General features: G+C 35.2%; 2 protein-coding genes across 2 annotated transcripts; both read right to left on the bottom strand.

The window, feature by feature from the left end:
• Positions 1-5,949: 5,949 nt before the first annotated feature.
• On the bottom strand, positions 5,950-9,269 carry LOC113761593 (nuclear transcription factor Y subunit C-3-like). Its single transcript, XM_027304661.1, has 2 exons — positions 8,962-9,269; positions 5,950-7,250 (listed from the first exon to the last, which is right to left on the bottom strand). Exon 2 carries the CDS (start codon positions 7,221-7,223, stop codon positions 6,441-6,443), a length of 783 nt encoding a protein of 260 aa, XP_027160462.1. The 5' UTR covers positions 7,224-7,250; positions 8,962-9,269; the 3' UTR covers positions 5,950-6,440.
• A 1,503-nt stretch (positions 9,270-10,772) lies between these two features.
• On the bottom strand, positions 10,773-19,113 carry LOC113764160 (cation/calcium exchanger 5). Its single transcript, XM_027308236.1, has 2 exons — positions 18,026-19,113; positions 10,773-11,950 (listed from the first exon to the last, which is right to left on the bottom strand). Exons 1-2 carry the CDS (start codon positions 18,962-18,964, stop codon positions 11,186-11,188), a joined length of 1,704 nt encoding a protein of 567 aa, XP_027164037.1. The 5' UTR covers positions 18,965-19,113; the 3' UTR covers positions 10,773-11,185.
• Between the last annotated feature and the right edge of the window lie 740 nt (positions 19,114-19,853).

The following is a 19,853-nucleotide window of genomic DNA, read 5'->3' as shown; positions in this document are numbered from 1 at the left end:
AGTTAAAATACAGTCATGAATTCCTACTGTCAAAAATTGAAATAGGGGTCTGAATAATTAAGGGTATTTTTGACATTTATCAATCTACAAAGCTCCAATGAGATGATTCTTGATACATTGGAAAGTCAAGTCAATATCAACAACTTTTATGTGTTGTCCAAGAGATAGTTCAACTTCTATCATCGAGAAATTTGCAGCTCAAGTTGATGCAAAAATAGAACAATTTCCAGAAATTGTCAAAATGTGCCAAACCTATAGGGGAGTAGTTATGTAGAGGTCTTACATGACCTACCCCGCATAACTATTCTGTGGAACCTAATTTTGGCTTTGCAACTTACTCTGTAACTTACAGTTTGCTCACATAGCATTTTTGAACAATTTTTTGATCAAATTTCAGCGGGAATTGCCCAAGAAATCATGGAGGCTTGTAGAATCAACTTTTAGTGATTTCAAGAAACATTTCACATCAACTTTAATAACTTATTTGGAGTTTGAATTCATCTATAAATAGAGGGATTGAGGACATATTTTTATAACTTTGGAGTCTAGAGAAACTACACAAAACGTAGTCTTTCACTAGATTTTTTTAGTTCATTAGTATAGTATAACTTAATATAGTTAGTTTCATCCAATCATTGTATGTAGTTGGACATATATGAAGTTAAGGATGAAGTAGGAGAGATTGGAACTCAAGTGACATAGGTGACATCTCTTCTATCACTTTATTTCTTATATGGGTTAAATACCAAAAACCCCCATGTGGTTTGACTAATGTTCACTTTACCTCCCTATGGTTTGGAAACCTACAATTTAACTCCTTGTCGTTTCAACTAAAGTGAAAGTCTAACAGAAAACATCTACAATAACGGTATTTCTGTCAGACTTTCACTTTAGGTGAAACGACAGGGAGTTAAATTCTAAATTTCTAAACCATAGGGAGGTAAAATGTACATTTGGCAAACCACAGGGGGGTTTTTGGTATTTTACCCATTCTCAAATGCACGAAACATTCTTCCAAGGGTTTGACTTATAGAGGGCCAATTTTGACATTTTCATTTCAGATGTTAGTTTAAATGTTTTCCGTCAGACTTTTACTTTAGTTGAAACGACGGAGAGTCAAATTGTAGGTTTCCAAATCATAGGGAGGTAAAGTGAACATTAGTCAAACCACAGGGGGGTTTTTGGTATTTAACCCTTCTTATATTTAGTTATAAAACAAGTTTGGTTTTTGTTTTCTTAACTTTTATGTTTTAGTAGTTTGTAAACCTAGTGAGTGAATGAACTTCTATGATTGTTAAGTGAAGTTTTTATGGTTATTTGAACTTATTCTTTGAGCAAGTTATTTGGCATTGTTGACGCTTTTGTTATTACAATCATGATTAATTTGGTACCATTAATAGTGATTATCTAAAGGTGTTTTATCAATAACCATTGTGACTCTATAATAGTTCATAAAAGTGTTAAAACTAAGGGGTTAACTCACTAATGTAGGGTTACACCTTTGTGACTTTAGTGATTTGTTTATGCAATTTCATAGAATTTAATGCATCTATAGCTAGTTTCATACTATGTTAGTAGATGTAAGATAGTTATAAGTATGGTTGGTACATCGGTGAAAGCATATATCACGTATATTTGAAAATTATGCTATAACTAACCAAGATGGTAACACTCAATTAACCAATAACTTTCAATTGCAAGAGTAGTTAGAAATTTCATAATCCTAGAAAGGTCTTTATTGTCATTTTCACTATTTTTATTGCATGATTGTAGTATATATTTACTGGTTTCACTTGTGATGGTCTAAATAATAAAGGAGTTCAAAAATCATCCGTAATTAACAATCTTCCCTGTGGGATCAACACCTAATTTCTCTTATACTTGATAAATGATTTGTATATTTGCAGAAATTGGGATATTTAAATTTTTAAAATTTGGAGCGAAAGAAAAAACCTTGTCAATAATTACTTATATCAGTGCGATAAACTACACAACTGATATGGTCAAATACATGCAATCATGATTCATGATTTCATTCTTTGGAAAGACAAGTTTATGAACATTTTTCAGTGTAATAAAGTGCACAAACGGTCAAATGATTCAATTCACTTGCAGACCGATTCAATGATCAAGTGCAATCACATGTACTGAATATGACAATCGCATATTAATCCTATATGGTCATTCATCTCTTAAACAAAGTAGGAGCATGTAGTATGTTAGTATTTAGACACGCAAGAGTAGTAATCTTAAATTGTACTTGGTCCGACTTAGCATGGATCTATCATAATAACTATATGCAGTGTAGATCTATAACTATACACTTATAATATAATAATATTTGAGCATTATAACATTTATATGAACATAACATATATCTACATGAAGGTAAATGGAATATAATCACTTGGATATTCTTGCTTTGAAACTGTGTACCAGCAAATGTGACACAGATCTCAATTTGAGAGCGGTAAGGAAAAATGATATAGAGAAAGGTATGAAAGGAAGATAACAAACAAGCCTTAAGAAGGTTTCGTTGCAGGGAATGCATACTCAACAATTAGCTAGCAACATATTTCTAATGAATTGAAAGCCAATAACTTTGTCATTAAAAACTGCAAAAAAAAAAAAGAACATCTCTTAAAGACTTGAAAAAAATAAACTTTGTATATGGAATTTACACCTACACATGCATGGATTAGCAAGCTTTCATCAATATTTGCAGTTTGTTTGTCTTGGGAAATGAGTCCACATGTCAAGACACAGTGTCGATGAGTATATCTGAACAATGTAACATATATGTTGTTTTGGAAAATATGTACCGCAAGTCTGCAACTTCAACATCAACAGTATGTATAAAGCATTGGCAGAGCCAAAACTTGACTTGGGCAGGGGGTAGGGGGACAAGACTAGTAAAGAAGGGATTTGGGGCACAAAAGGTTTGTCGGATTCCACAAGATGTAATTCATTTTTGTCATGATGTGACTCACTTTTAACAGAAAATAACTATGGAACAAATTTTTTTGGACTCCACACATGCATTGAAAATGATGTACATGCATCTGAGTCTTACATTTTTTTTTCGGCTAATCTTAGCTAATCTTGACCGTTAACTGCTTAGGGCCGCAAAAAAGTACAATTTAGATGGCATCTGTACATTTTTTTTAAAAAAAAATTTTAGGGGGCAAAGTTTAATATTTTCAAAGATATAATTGAAAATTTATAAGATTTTAATGGGGTATAAAAGAATTATTAAAATCTTGGGGGCAAGTACAATTTTTAGAAAAATATAAACAAAAGCTTTAATATTGTAAGGAGCTATTGAAGAATTTTCGAATTCTTTGGTGGTGCATCCTAGGGGTGTGCATTCGGTGCAAAATCGGTAATTCGGTGCAATGAATTTGGTTATTCGACCTATAGAAATCTAAACCGTTTTTAATTTCGAATTGGCCATAACCGATCATTCTGCAACCGATTTTAAATTCGAAAACGGTAACGAATTCGGTCTAACTGAATTCATCTATTAAAAAAAAGGTTTAAAAATTATGCTCCTAAATTATAATACATTCATTATGCTCCTCAATGATTTAAAAATTATTCTTGATTTGATCCCCAAATTTATTCATAATTTAACACATTACTTATGTTCTAATCATTTTGTGGTTTAATTGGCATTTATTTGATCACTTATACCTAGAATCCTTAGTCTATGATTTAAGGAACACATAAAAAGTGATTAATTTAAACTAGCATAAACCTTAGACTGTACAATGATTAGTGATAATTTATGAATTTATAATTTACAATGATTAATAATAAGTAATATTAGTTAGTAGTTACAATGAATTTATAATTTACAATGATTAATAATAAATAATATTAGTTAGTAGTTACAATGAATTTATAATTTACAATGATTAATAATAAATAATATTAGTTACAAACTTACAAATTACAATAATTAGTGATAAGTTATATTAGTTACAAACTTATAATTTATTTCAAATCAAAATAAAACTTATTTACTTACATATGTTATTGTGAAAGTCAATACACTAATACAGTGATTTGCAATTCATATGCATTCACTTACACTGCTTAGTTGTCTTATCTATACTTAAAGCCTTAAGATTAGTTAATAGATAATATGAATTTTTATGTTAAATATGTAATGTAAATTTAGAGCACACTAATACTTGCAAGTTACAGATTACACATTCAAATATTCAATAATTCAAACATGAATGATGTATCAAATTACCAATATCTAAATTCTAATTACTAATTATGTTTATTGTTTAATATTTAGTATTTTACATATATGTATTAATTATTATCTAATTCTAGTCATGTTACTCATGTATAAAATAATAAGTATTATAGTTATCTTATATTGTTATGTATTACTATATATTTGTATTATTATAGTCATATAACAATTAACAAATACTAAAATAATATATTGTACATTATTATATATTATTATTATTATAAGTACATGATATAATGATAATACCATATACTAATTATTATTAATAGCATTTACCTATATAATATAATAATATATTAGTAGTATATACTAATACTAAATAGCATTTATCTATATATTTTATAATTTTATATACCAATTTGGTATTCGAATGCGGTAATGCGGTACCCTATTTCAATTACCGAATTTGAATGCGAAATCGGTTATTACCAAATTCATAAGCTCATTACCTATTTCATACCATATTAGAATTCGGTAAATTCGGTATGTACCGAATTTGTACCAAATTACCAAATACCCAATTTCAAATTACTGAATTGAATTTGAATTCGGTTATGAATTTGGTATGAACCGAATTTGCTCACCCCTAGTGCATCCGCCAGTATCCGTTTCAAAATATTTCTATTAAGTTTTTACTGTTTTAAAGGAGAATTTGAAAGAACCGAGAGCCCAACCAAACTGATCCTCCTTTGGTATTGTCCCATTCCTTTCTCTTTTCTTTCCCTACCAATGGTTACTCTGGTGTATGCTAGTTTAAGATGGCGCATGTTAATGGTGGTTCAAAGATGTTTGAATCATTTTTTTAATTGATTTCATTGCTGAATTAGATGGTTCACAAATGAGAAATATGCCATCCTGTGCCTCTGAGCAATCAGCATAAGCCTGCAATGCTCTAGTTCATACCCATCTTCCTAAAGAATTAAGGAAGGAATGTGTTCTTGAGCTTAGTTTCATAATTCCAACTAGTCTTGCCATGCATAGAGGTTTCTCAAGCAGCTTTCATACCTTTTCCATTTCTTCCCTCATCTAGTAGACTTTTGATGTTCATTATCAAATCCTTATCAAGAAAGATGTGGATATATACGTTCGTAGCTTTAAACAACAGTCAAGCTATAAGAATGTTCATTTCTATCTCAAAAATATTGCCAAAAAAGTGAATGGTTTGTTTAAGACGATAATCACTTTTGTGGACAACTGGCCTTGGACTAAAGCAAAACACCACTAATTTCAAATGGTATCCCTCAAAGGTGACTGGGAATTTCAAGAATATTTATCATGAAAATTCTAAGTCCGCTTGTAAACTAGAAAAATTTATGTAGACATGCAAAATTTATCATTCCCCTCAACCCTAGAAGGGAGAAGAGAAAACAGGTACAGATGCAAAGAAGAGCAAGAGCAAGCATATAAGAGGTATTGGAGAAGGGAATGCATAAACGACCTCTGCAACCTTTGAGAGCATATACAATGTTGCATATAAAAAAAACAGACCACAGGCACCTAGAACAAGATAAACAGTGGCTAGATCTGAAGCGTTACACCATCGCTTATTCAGGACAACTGATGCCTCGGGCTCTAAATCGTCTCACAATACTTGGCTATCTGTTTACCTTCCTGTTCCCAAATGAGGATTTCCTAGTATTAACTGCAAACCAGGCACAACTTTGGTATTACTACAATAATAATTCCCAAACACCTCAAGAAATGCAATATCATCATTACACTTTGTATCATAGCATCTACGCAACAAGCGCTGGATGTTCAAAAAACGCATCTAAATTTTATATATAGTTATTACATACATAAAATAATGCACATCAGGAAAAACAAGCTATATGGTAGTAAAGTTCAAATGGGATAAACAAAATACATAAGCTCCCCAACATCATATGCACATAACAAATTTAGACATCCCAAGTTGCTTTTCTGACCACCCTCAGAATTCTGATCCTTCTTGTTTGACAAGGTTTGCCTCGGTGATTGCTCTAAAGCAGAATATAAGGCCTAATGGGGAATAAGCAGGAGCCAAAATCTGAAGCAAACCATGAATACAGAGTGCGAGACCCATTTTCAGCTGGCAGTGCAAGTTGGAAACAGAGCTTTAGATTGTAAGTAGAGAACCTATAAGTAACAAATCGTACTTCCATCAATCCATGATAATTCTATTTACTGACTAAGAGTCAGAAGGTGATTGAGGCTGCTGTGGTGCGGTCGCCTCTGACCATAAATGTGGAGCCATGTAGGGGTGAGGCTGCTGTCCATACAGAGTAGGATCAATAGCAGGCGTGTTCATGGGCAGTCCAGGAGCAGGAGGCCTTGCCGGTGCCATCTGCTGTGGTTGCATATAATAATAAGGCAGAGAACCAGAAGATTCCCCTAACGGCATTGCATTTCTAGGCACTGCTAGGAGCGCTTCATCTTTCAGATCTTCCCTTGGTATTATATCAACCAAAAAGTCAAATACATCAGTTCTTGCAATTGCTGCAGCAATATCATTCTTTTGAAGCGTCCTCCTTTTGTTTTCTTCAGTGTGATTCCAAGCACGCAAAGTCAGTTCCAAGATGAACATCTCACAGGCCCTGGCAAAGACAATTGGTGCCTCAGCAGATATCATTCTTACATCTTCATCAGCCTTCATGATCTTCTTAATCCTTGCCAAGGGAAGACTATGATTCTTAAATTCAGTAAGCCTATCAATCTCTTGGCGCTGATTTACCCAGAAGGACTGAAGTTGTTGCTCCAATTCCTGTTGCTGCTGCTGGTGTATCTGCTGGTATGCACGTTGTTCTCCAATCTGAACTCCTGTTGTTTGACCAGTAGGCTGGCTGGCTACAACTGATGTCACCAATGATCCCTGACCAGGATTTCCAGTGTACACATTCGTGGCATACGAAAGCTGAGGCATGCCACCAACTATGCCACTGACCTGCGGCTGGCTATGATCTTGCTTATCCATTCTGTTTGCTTATCATAGAATAGTTCACTGACAAAAAGATAAACACAAAGTCATTTAATAGTTCATAAAAAAGAAATTTCTTGAAAGACAAAAAAGCAATGCATTTTATGTCAGCAATGACCATTATTTCACTTCTTTCCAAAGAAATTCCATCTATTATCAGAGGGCCTTTTAGAAACATATTCTGATATTTCCCAAAGTAAAATTCTGTTCACTGAAAACCACCTTCATAACATCCTAATTCGCACCACACCTGCATGTGGAAAGAACTTTTCAACTGACACAAAAAGAATAATACATTAAGCAAAAATGTTGCCTTATCAGAACCCTGAATGTAATAAATGCAGGAAACCCATGTAGGTTTTAACTGCAAATCCCATCCTACAATCTGCCACAACAATCGAAGCAAAACTCACAAACACATACAATGACAGAGTCATGTGCAACCAACCAGAGTGAGACACACATACACCGACAATCAATCCAGACGTCAACTGACTAGAAAATGAAAAAGAAACCATACAGCAATCAGAAGGGGAGTAAATCGACAAAATTGTCAAATAACCGTTGTATAAGAGACTTCTTAGTTTTTACAACCACTAACCTTGAACATAAAGCCATTCCAAATCAGGCAAGAAGCAAAGAAGTGGCTACCAACTGCAGATAATAATATTCCAGCATAGCACATCTAATAGTATTCAATTTTTGAAGCAAAAGACATAGTAGATTAGTTGCTTTAGATTGCATTAGTCAATCAAGCCACATTTCTCCCTTGTGGCTAATCCACCATGCCAGATTTGGGTTACGATCACGAACATTCCAATCATATATATATACCGTCAGCGCACCTCTTACACTGCCATCTAACTTCCAAATCCAACCAAGAAATCACTTCGTGATTTTCTAGAAGCACCATTTATTGATTGTAAAGTAAAACCTTTTGCGGCACATCTTTTACTTTTCGCAGCACAATCTCGGCCTGGTAAAAAGCCCTTTCTCTTGTAGTGATGCACAACAGAAATTCAGGCAGCACTAGTGATTCTTTTTCATTTCAGCATCATAAATAACTGGAATTCTATAAACGGCAAAAGCTATACAAACAGACCTAAAAACTGAATGAGAAAAAACTTAACCTGCATGTCATTTTCCTACCATCTTTTATTCCATTTTATTTCTTCTATGCTACCATTAAGTCTAAAAATCACCTGAGGATCATAGACACCTATTCTATGGTACTGTGGTTAAAGTCCTTTTTTTTTTGGGTCTTACAAGTTTTCGGTTCTTCAATTTCTTAGTCTTCTCTTCCCCATCCCTGCATCTTCCTTGCCCCTTCTCAAATTCTTCTTTTTCCCTTTTCCCTTTTAAACAAAAAACAAACAGCCAAAAGTTACCTTAACCCATCAACATCAAAGCCAGCATAAAAAGAATTGTACGGTGAGAGTCAGAAAATTAATCCTAACGGAACCACACAAATTCATAATCATGAATGGACAAAGGAAAACGTATTATACATACATCAGTCATGCACGTTGGAAACTACTAACGAAAACATAAAATCACACCCCAAATACAAGACAAGGACAATAAACAAAATTCAAACCCGAATTGTAAAAATCAATAAATCACAATCCCACAAGCACCAAGAAAATTTTCCAATACGGGCTTTCTCAGTTTTTTGTAATTTATCTTTTTTCTTTTCAAGAAAACATAAGAACACAGAGAAAGAACAAAAGGGTACCTGGTGAATCGGAAATTTTTTATGCGGGCTGCAGTGGTGTGAAAGGACAACGAGTAGAAGAAAATCTTCCGCAAAGATACGAGGTTAAGAGATGGTTCCGTACGTTACATAGAAAAATGCAAGAAAGTCAGTCCGCTTTTGAGGTTTCGATATGGTCTAGGTTCTGGTAACTGACAACAGGACAACAGAGGCGATCAAATGATTGTCTGGTTCTGCAACTGAAAGAGAGTTCCATCTCTCATGGATTCTGGAGGACCCCAATTTTTTCATTTTTTTTCCTACCCTTTCATTTCTTTTTGTTAGCCCCCTTTCTAGCTTTATGGCCTTTTTGGACCTTAACTTCACAAAAACTAGTTTCTTGGACCTTGGTGTGCGCTTAATGTAAAGAAAATAACGTAAGATGCAGAGGCTTAGATTACAACATCTCTCCCTCATCTTCTATAGATAAACGTACATCTAATGTGTGTGTAATTTATAAATTATTATTATTTTTTACTAATTTGTAAAATTTTATTTTTGCCCAAATAAATTTTATAAGAATTTTTCATTAGCAAACTTCAATTTATAAGTAATTTTTTCTTCAATTAAAAAATAGATAATTTGGTAATTGCAATATTTAGAGAAGTTATGAGACAAATGTGATCAGGTAATTAAGGTAAAAAAATTAATTTTTCTAAGGGTAAAATTAAAAACAAAAAATGTTTACACCAACTGTCAATTGTCAGCTGTCATTGCTTTCCTTATATAAGGCATAAATAGTAAGAAAAAAAATTGATTTTCAGTTCTTGCCCCATCTGATGTGGAAATATAGACGTAGAATTGCGTTTGTGGATTTCTTTGTTATTTATTCGCTCAAATCCAATGGTGTCAGAATGGAAGAGTACACATAGCAGAGATTCAGCCACTAAGCCAAGAGAAGTGGTACAAGGTATCAGTAGTGTAAATAACCTAAAATTGTCCATTTGGTTAAACTATATAAAAGAAAAGATTCATGGAGTCTCTACTCATATCGAGTTCCTCTCCCTCTAGATTAGGCTAGATTACGTTATAAGAATTCTATCGTTGCGATAAAAAAAAATTCAATCAAAATATTTTTCACATGGTTTCTTCCCCTCCAATGGTACACAAGGACATCTAGTTTTTTTTTCCATCGAGGGGTGAAATTTAAAAAGCGGGAAGGATAAGGGTAAAATCCATACATTATCCCTATACATGTAATGTAATCTATCAAAATTAGAAACACCACATGGAAAAAATTTTGTCTGATATTTTAAAGTAAACATAAATAGTACAATAGAACACATTATTTCTAGGTTGAACTACAATATATCTGAAATAGGATATTTCAATTAAGGCTTTGTTTGGATTGCATTTTTCTGGACTTTTTGTAAGAAAAATTACTGTAACAATTTGATATATGTAAGAAAAAAAGGTGATTGGAAAATGTGTCCACAGAAAATGTAACAATTTTTCTTTGAAAAGAGGCAATCCAAATCAAATTCAGTTGATTATCAACCAGTCGTATATTTATCTAATTCTGCAACTTTTATGTTTTCAAAACTTTAGTTTCAATATTCAGATTTCAGACTTCAACTTTGAGATTTAACAACAAATTTACCAACTGATACTAATACCAAGTGACTTGTAAAGGTCAAATGGAAAATTAGATGGGACCATTTCACCTCGGAAAAGGGTCAGAATAAAGAGCAAAGGCTGAGTGTTTCCAACCAAGAACAACTACAGATGGATATATTCATCATTTACTATAAGATTCCACCATTCACGTTCAATGTAAATAACAAAAGAAAGAAAGAAAGAAAGAATTTTCTTTGATAGGCATCTGCATAGGTGGCTGCTATACTTCTCGTTTACCTTTGATTACAGACGTGGCGCTAATAAGGTATGGTATTTTGATACAATCAAAGCTTTTCCTGTTAATCTTGCAAGAATGGAAGGTGACTAGCAGAAGTTATTAGTAAGGAAACATAAAATCAAAAGCTGTTTCTCTTCACAGGAAAAGGAACCCACGGTTCTGTAATACTTCGCACTCAATCTTTGGTTAGGCGTAATTCTTCAAAAATGATCAAACGTAAGTCTCTCAATTCTTGCTCGATCCTCCTTTATCTTCATGAGAACGTGTCCTGTAAGTGAGTTCTTTTTGACACATCTAACCTGTTCTGCAGATGGTATGTGCAGCAGCTTAGATTCTTCGCCATCATCAGAATCATACCCAGAACATTGCAATGATCAGGCTCAGTATCATGAAAATAACGTAAAGCCCCACAAGGCAGAACCCCCAGAATCTTGGAACACGGAATCGGTGCCAAGTTACCACCAAAATGGATCCCATCAAGCTCAAAAGCAAGAAAATAAACGCCATAACGATACTAACATGGAAATGGAGGGCATATGCGTCTGGATAGACGTTAGCTGCTTGCATCACCAAAGCTGTACCAAGCCCAAACAGCATGTTAAACATTGGACAAGCAAAGCACCCGGCCATAGCCATCGCTGGCTGGCCAGCTTTTGCAAGTGCTACATCAGCAACTAGATCACCAACAGAGTTTCCCCATGCAAGCACTGTCAACCCAAGGATTGCTGGGGGCAGTTTTAGAAGTGCCCCAAGAGCTGCAAGGCAATTCAGGAGCTCGCCAGCAACAGTTGAGATCCAGAATACACTCATCACAAATGCTACAAGTACTACAGGTATTTGCTCAGTTTTGGGGGGTTCCTTTTCGACTATGAAATGAAGAATAGCTAGAGAGCAGCTTCCGCAAAGCACTATAAGCCAAAGAGCAAAATGAACATTCGAAAAAAGAAAAAGAACAGGATGATCTAACGGCATAAATGATCTGCAAGAATACAGAAGAGCAAGAGGACAAAGTGCAATATTTGCAGATTGATAGAATCTGCTCCACTCAGAAGGTGAAGTTTGGGGAATGGTGAGTTTGAGAAGCACTGAGACCGGAAGCTCCCATACTTGCGAGATCTGTGAAGAACGAAGAAAATATCACACCATAACCCACATTAATGTCTATAAACTAAATATTTCATACTCTCATATGGATCTGAAGTACAAGAAAACTACAAGGAGTTATACACAACTTAGTACTTGCTCTACATCTACAACACATGGACATATTTTTTACAGAACATAATTGGAAACTATTTCCATATCCATGTTGAAACTATGTATTTGCTGACCGGGATGAAGCCGTGCAAATCCAGCTAATTATTTCTGAAAAGAAAAACAAAAATTTTCACTTAAAAGGACAATTTCCCCATAAAAGTTTGCCAATCCAAACCTCAAAAAGCCTTTAGATGAATAAAAGAGGGTTTCAAGCAACTGTTTATGTACTTCCCCGTATTATGTTTCAGCAAAAATGACAAATACATCACTAAGCATATAAATGCTGTTTTAAAATTAATAACTTCTTTTCTCAAGGAAGTAACGTATTCGACAAGATACTCTGGTATCTCAGTGTATTTATGTACCATATAAACCTGTTAAAAGCTAAAAATGTTTCAAATAAGCTAAATGGTCACTACTGAAATGGTAAAACCTTACACAATAGCAAACTACAATGTTGTGCTACTCTCTACTTCTTTTCCTACAATTTTTGCTTCACCTACAAACTGAAGGCAGGTGCAGTAGTTCTTAGGACTCAACCCTCAGAAAAGTAGCTCATTGCCTGGGTAGATAATGTTTTACCTGTATGCATCTCCTTTCATCCCTAAGCCCAAAAGAACTCAATCCATGCATTTCCCAATGGCTTCCTCCATGGTAGGGCTGGGCTTAGATTGGATTAAGCTAGATTCCCTGTTTTTGCTATTGTTTCCACTCTTCCACCCCTAGCTGAAACCTATGTTACATGGACTCTGGTGCAGGGGTTGGATATGGGTGCGTGTCGAAGTGTCAGAATTGCATATTTGAAAATTGTAGGATCCGGAGATATCTGTCCAATTTTGGGTACAGGTGGGGGTTCGGGGATTGCACTCCTTAAACTCATAGATGGATAACATTTTTAGAAATAAATCATTCTAAAATTTATGCACAATGATGTATAAAGAGTATTTTAATAAAAAATTTCAATTAAATGTGCAATTAGGTTGAAAAGAACCATAAGCTTGGTTAGAACGGTAAATTTTTCAAGTATGAGGGGCTGAAATTATATTAAAAAGTGCAAAATTGTAAAGAGATAAGTTACTTGTTGAAAATGATAATTACAGTCAAAATACAGGGATTTAGTTGCAAAATAAATATCATTGTCAATCCCTATATTCCTCATCCCTCATTCAGCTGTGCTGTCACCTCATTTACAGAGCATTTAAAATGAATGAGCACCTCTTCTCCGAAAACAAAGCCACTCTTACTCTTGGATGCCATTGTTACTACAATCCCATATCTGCCAATGAAAGAGAATCAACAGCTGGTATATATTAAGTGAAAATATAGCGGGTGTTGTGAGTATTTTTCTATTCAAATCTCTAGCAGCTTTCTGCTCCTTTCTTTCTCCCCCGCAGAGCCACCCTTCTTTTCCTTCCACTCTCTTACCACTTCTTGTCCATCTCTCCTCCTCCGCAATCAACATCACATCTTGCACATCTCACATTAGTCAACGTATCCAAAAAAATTTTACCATATCAGGTACGGATTCCGTACCTGTACCCATATCGTGTCGACACGGGTGCTTCTAGGGTGAATGGCGAGCCCGTGTAACATAGGTTGCAACTTGTATTGCTCATAAGCCTCCATAAACAGTTTCATGAACTATGCGGTTACAGCCATGTACTATACTCTTCTCTAAGATCCTATCAAACATTTCTCGTTTCTTAAGATTTCAATAAAAAATTTTTGTTCCCTTTACAATAATTTGCTTCCATTACCTTCATTCCTAAATCTAAAGGCCAACTTCTTTCATCTAAATATGCCCAAAGCTATCTGAATCCAATGATCCCCAGCCAAAATCTGTACCTTATCTTCAAGTTTCAACAGGGATTTCTGTTAATGGGAAATCCAACTTTGTATCTTTTTTTAAATCATGTATAGAGACTTCTAGTACCAGAAACCAATGCAAATCTTTTTCCTGTTTTTAATTAAACCAACCAACAGTTGTAGCACTATTGGTTTAGGCACTCAATCATCAGTTGATTTGTTATGAATCAAGCACAGTCAGACAAAGTACAATGATTAAATCAAGATAGTGCAAGGTAAAGATAGGGTCACAAACTACAGAATTTATAGGATGATTCCTGACTAGTCCTATCCTCTTCTGTTTCAATTCAACAACATCACTTGAAAATAAACTCCCCTTTATATTCAATTGAGATCAATACTCTCATAACAAAGAAAGAAACAACAAACAGATATTTTAGCAAACGGAAAAGAACTGGTAAAATCATTTCCAGTGATACTGGAAAGTTGAGCATGACAGCTCAACTATCGGCAGAACAAAAGAAAACATTAAGTCAATGAGTCAAAAATAGCTCGATAATTTAGATTGTGAAAAGAACCTTGAAAAGCTACTCACAAATATTCATAATTCAACACCAAGCACGTAATCCCTAGTAAGTCACCCAGGAACAACTACCTATTTGCTACCTGTTATTGTGAGAAAACTGAACACAATATGACACTGATCAGATGGAGATATACATGATATATATATGTATATATAAGTGTAATCTTTCTGCCGTTTGAACAGTGAAATTTGTTGCTATACCAAAATTACAAACCAAAGAAGGCATATACCTACAGCTATAGCTTCTCAAGAAGTTCAATGACAGACTATACAAAGTGACAATAGAATCAATGTGTCGCTCGATGAAATACAACAAAGAGGTTGTTATGTTTTCAAATCAAATTTCCCCCGTTGGTATTTCTCCTCCTATTGCTTTCCATCAATATAGTCGATACAAGTGCTAAAGGAGCAATATAAGGTGACAATCTTCTTCCTTAATTTGCATGTAAAGCATTCAGTTAATGGACTGTTCTCAATTTCCCCAGGTTCTCTTCAGAAATAACTGCATGCCCTATTGCTCACATTAAGCGGATGTAGTTCGAGATATAAGCACACAAACTAGAGACATACACTTTATACTAGACAGAACCCTTCAAAAGGCTATCTTTCTTCCAGAATTCACATTTTTGTCTACCCAAGCTAGACAGGATACCACAATCCATTTGCTCCAGTTATTACACAAATTCGGGTGCCCCCCTTGACAATCCCTATTCTCCCTCCAATTGGTGGAGTTCCAACTTCTTCATGCTATCCAGTGTACCTTTGACCGCACCTCAGTCTCCTCCAGAACTCATGGTCCAGGGCTTCTTTGTCACATCCCTCCACCCACTCTTAAGGAAAATGACTGTCATCAACTCCAACAGCTTGCCTCAAATAAACCACGTCCACTATCAACTGGACATCCCAGCGAAATTTCAAGAGACAAGGACTTAACACTTTGATATGGTATGCATTGATTTTACAAAATGCTGGCTAATTTTCCCCCTCAGACCCCCCTATCCGAAAGAAGTCACGCTCAACCGTGACTTTTACCAGATTGACTTCATCTTTTAAGGGCACATAATCTAAGTTTGTCCCATCAAGAACATTAAATGTATTTCCAAGATTTTCCTGCTGTCTTTAACCACTGTTCTTTTGTAAATGTTATTAAGCCTTAATCAGTGCTCTTCCTCGTCTACTATTACTACAAAAATGGAATCCCATGTCAACAGCTTACCTCTTAGATTCCTCTGCAAATAAATAGATTCCCCTGCATATAAGTAGTCAAACTAGCACCATCTATTTCCCCAAACTGACTTCTTTTCCTGTACATAAAATTCTACGGGTACTTGCCACTGACACATACTTTGCAGACTTTGAAGGTCCTACTACAGTCCCATGGCATTCTATGACCAAAAAGATAAACTTCCATTCGCCTCCTCCCCATCCCTAACCTATCTTCCTTCAATATTACCCTGCCTTCAACATGCAAAATAATGAAACATTAGTCTCCCCACAAAAAATTGCAGAATGGCAAGTTTTACGTTTACTTTAAGGTTACTGAATAAATTGAAGGAGTTTGCAATTGTTTTCCTCTCGATTTGGTAGCAATAATCTTAGGTCCCGTAAACACTATGAGCCCACCAATTAGTCATAACATCTTTTACCATAATTATAGATGTTGTTAGCTTTAATTGTTGACTTGCTATCCATATAATTTTCTGATAAGTGAGTTTTCAAATTCATGAATGAGAACAGTTTTTTCTCCATTTCTTTTGAAAGGGGTAATTGGGACTAACGAGAAATGTCCACGATTGTGAGTCCTGAAAGGTAGTAGTAACTTGTATACTTTTTGGCTGAGATTTTACCAGATGTTCGTGCTTTAACATTGATTAAGTTCTTTCTGTCAACAAGCCCCAAAAAAAGTCACACTCTTAACAAGAGAAGGTGATATACTATGCCTAAAACCAAAAACCATCCAAGGAGCATGGAAGTGGTAAGAAAACAGAAAGATTTCAACCTTGTACAGAAAAGGAACAAAGAGAATAACATTACAAGGCCTTTAAGATTATAGCTTCATAGCTTATAGGCATAGTAACTTGCATGAATTTTATTGGAGATTCCTTTGGCATTAGTGATACATTTTTTTGGCCATGAAATCTTTGCAAGTTCCTGATCTGTTAAACTCTAATTAAATGAGAATTCTTATTTTCACAATGTCATATTTCCCAGGATTGGTGAAATTTCAATATGGCATCTCAAAATACTTACCTATTCCAAAAGCAAAACTAAATTTATTCCATCTCATAACTTAACAACTAAAGTACACCACTTTTTGTCACCAGCATATATGTCATTTTTTTTACTCACTAAAACAAATACAACATTTTCTCTTAGGCAGCAATCAACATCAGAGTACAAGTAGTGGGTCTGACCAAAACAAAATAGGTAGTTCTCAGTGTCTGCATCCAATCGTTCTAATTTTTCTACTAACAAAACCCTACCAAACAATATCTCTATGCTTCCCCTTGCAGTTGACAATAAGAAGCAAATGTAAAGAAGATTAAAATCCAACTATTGGGCCACTACCTGACATCACTCCCTTGTCACAAAATGTTACTCAAATTTCACCTTTTTTTCTTTTTTGTAAGCTCTGTTTTCATTGATCAAGAGATTTGAGTGTACAAAGTGTGAGGGATCCCCAATACACATCAGCAAAGTGCTGAGCATACATCACTGAGCAGGCTATGATCTATCTTGAATTTACAAGGTTCATTCCTAATGCAGCACATGTCCCTATCTAGCTGAATTCCACTGTTTATTACATGACAAATTTCAGATAGTTCCGTTAATGCAATATGATAATACAATTTCAGAAATGTAACTAAAACTTGTAACACCCATGGAGAGCTATGACCATTTTTTTCTACTTAGATGTCGCTTGCTTTTTTGGATTGTAGGAATACTATTTTCACAGGAAAACCATTTTGCCTGCCTATTCTCCCAGCCCCCCCAAAACTGCTTATTTATCTCTTCATCATTGTTTATGAATGATATATTTGTAACAGCCTTTGAACCGTTTCATTCCTATGCTGCTGTTAGCTCTCTCTTTGCAAATAAATGATGCTGTTTAGCTATTGATTGTGCTCTTTCCACCTTTGTATCCTCTGCATTTCATAGTCGGACTAAAGCCCTGAACTAAGCATAAGTTAGGCAAACTAGTGCCACTTCATCTAGATCCCATAAGTAAATTTCAGAAGCAATCCGATCTCTTACTACATTTGTCATCTTTTTCATTACCGCTATACATTAAAAAAACAGCACCTTATACGTCCTTCTAATCACCAAATCAATCAAGAACCAGATTTCATACTCATGCGACAGTAATGACGGAAGAAAAGCATCTAAAATAGAAAGCACAACATCAACGTCCATCAATTATACAAATTTCACTGGTAAATGATAACAAATATCTTTCTTAAAACAGGACTCACAACTTTCTATCATTATCAACAAAATGGAAAAGTAACAAAAATCTATCCAACTAGAAACTGAAAACATACCTTTCCGAGAACTCGCCAAAACCCATAATTCTGCTTCTTGCTATCTTCAGATTTCATTAGAACTTCCCCACTTTCATAATCCATCTCTATCAACCCCTTCTGCTCCTCCCCATTCCCAATCAGCTCCACCTCACTCCCATCGCCGCCGCCACCCCCGCCACCAATCCCCCTCCTCTTCCCCTTCTCGCTACTCGTTCCCAAATCCATCCAAAACACAATCCCAACAAAAAACAAGTAAAATCCAACAAACCCAAGCGCCTGCCACAAAAAAATCTCAGCACTCAAGTAAACATAGAACAGAAACAATGCAGCAATCAAGTAAAACAACACATCCCTTACAAAAGGCCCAGGATCAACCGCGAATGGCGCGGCGTAAATGGCCACAAAACCAACAACAAAAGCAGAAACAAAAGTCCCAGCTGAGAGAATTGCGCCAAAACCAGTCCTAGCTTGTCCTCCCCTCACTGCAGCCACTGAAGCAAAAACATCAGGGGCACCATTACCTAAAGCCAAAAGGGTCACAGCACCCATCGAAGGAGAGAGCTTCAAATGAGTACAAAGCTTTGTGACCACCACAGAGAACCGGTCTTGGGCGGTTTTGACAAGGATATAGAACTGGAGAAGGACAGAGAGAGCAAGAAATGGGATGGAAAGAAAATGGTTTTCTTGGAAGAGGCAAAAATGGAAGGAGAAGTAGTTGAATAGGCCATTGGTGGATGTCAGATTGGAAATTGAGCATGATGGGATAGTGGGACTGGTGTAAAGTGATCTATGGGGAAAAGGTGGGATTTTGAAGGGGTTCTCTGGAGGATTTAGGAGTTGGGTTGGTGGTGAAGGGATGTAGAGGAGGTAGAACAAGAGGGTTGTGAGGATTGTCAATGAAATTGCTGTGGGTTTGAAGAAATTTGATTGTGAAGATGGTGAGAAGAGAAAGGCCATGCCATTCCAGAAAAAAAATGGAAGCTTTCTTTTTTATTTTGTTTGGGAGCTGCTGAATTGGGAATTTTCAGTTAAATCTGTTGGATTTAGAGAGTAAAAGTTCAGTTCAGTGGCTTTTGGAGTTCAGAGAATCTGTGGGTCTTTGATTAGCAAAATGCAAATCTTCTTTTCGTTTCTGTTTTTGTGCTTTACGCGTTTTTGAGGCCTTTTGGCTTATGATCGGTTGCAGGATGTTGTTTGATTTGTTTCATGGAACCTTCTTTATTTAATTTAATCTTTGCGATAAGGAGTGAAACTTCTTTTGGTTGTGCAAAATTAGCTATTCAACCTTGAGATTAAAATCCGAAACTTCATTGTTTAGTTCGAAAAAATGAGATAAATTTGAAAAGCATCTAAACGCGTGCAAGGAAAAGAATATACATGATTATGTGTATCCGTATGGTAAATTTGATATAGCCATTAAGAAAAAACACAAACACGTAGATTTTGTGTGCGTATTTGCCATAAAAACTAGCAACTTGGATCGTTAGAATTTTTTTTTTTTTTTGCTTGTTTATTGGTTAGTTTGCTTTTCCAATTAGCTTAAGCAAATATGAAACTAGTTTATAGTTTTTTTTTCTATACTATGGGGAGGTACTGGATATTAGAATATAGGTCAAGAAATTCGATCTCTTGACCTACAACCAACTCGAGTCTTAAAACTTTTTTGATGACCAATTACTCTAGAAGTATTAACTAATTTATCGTTCAACATACTCAAAATGTCATGTTGGTACAAGGACTGCTAGCTTGTTTAGCCATTTGCAAGTAGCTCGTGAGCAGTTTAGTCATATGCTTAGTTCGAGTTCAATTAGCTCGATGTATCAAGTCTCAATTTGTGCTACTCAAG

The sequence above is a fragment of the Coffea eugenioides genome, chromosome 2, assembly GCF_003713205.1.
Source record: "Coffea eugenioides isolate CCC68of chromosome 2, Ceug_1.0, whole genome shotgun sequence".
NCBI classification, from domain to species: Eukaryota; Viridiplantae; Streptophyta; class Magnoliopsida; order Gentianales; family Rubiaceae; genus Coffea; species Coffea eugenioides.
The sequence above is the reverse complement of the archived record's forward strand: the minus strand, read 5'-3'. Positions and strand labels throughout refer to the sequence as shown.

Coding starts and splice junctions, on each gene's coding strand:
- LOC113761593 (XM_027304661.1), bottom strand. CDS start 7,223: ATGGATAAGCAAGATCATAGCCAGCCGCAGGTCAGTGGCATAGTTGGT.
- LOC113764160 (XM_027308236.1), bottom strand. CDS start 18,964: ATGGCCTTTCTCTTCTCACCATCTTCACAATCAAATTTCTTCAAACCC. Junction 11,951..18,025: donor TTTGGCGAGTTCTCGGAAAG/GTATGTTTTCAG, acceptor CGTTCTTCACAG/ATCTCGCAAGTATGGGAGCT.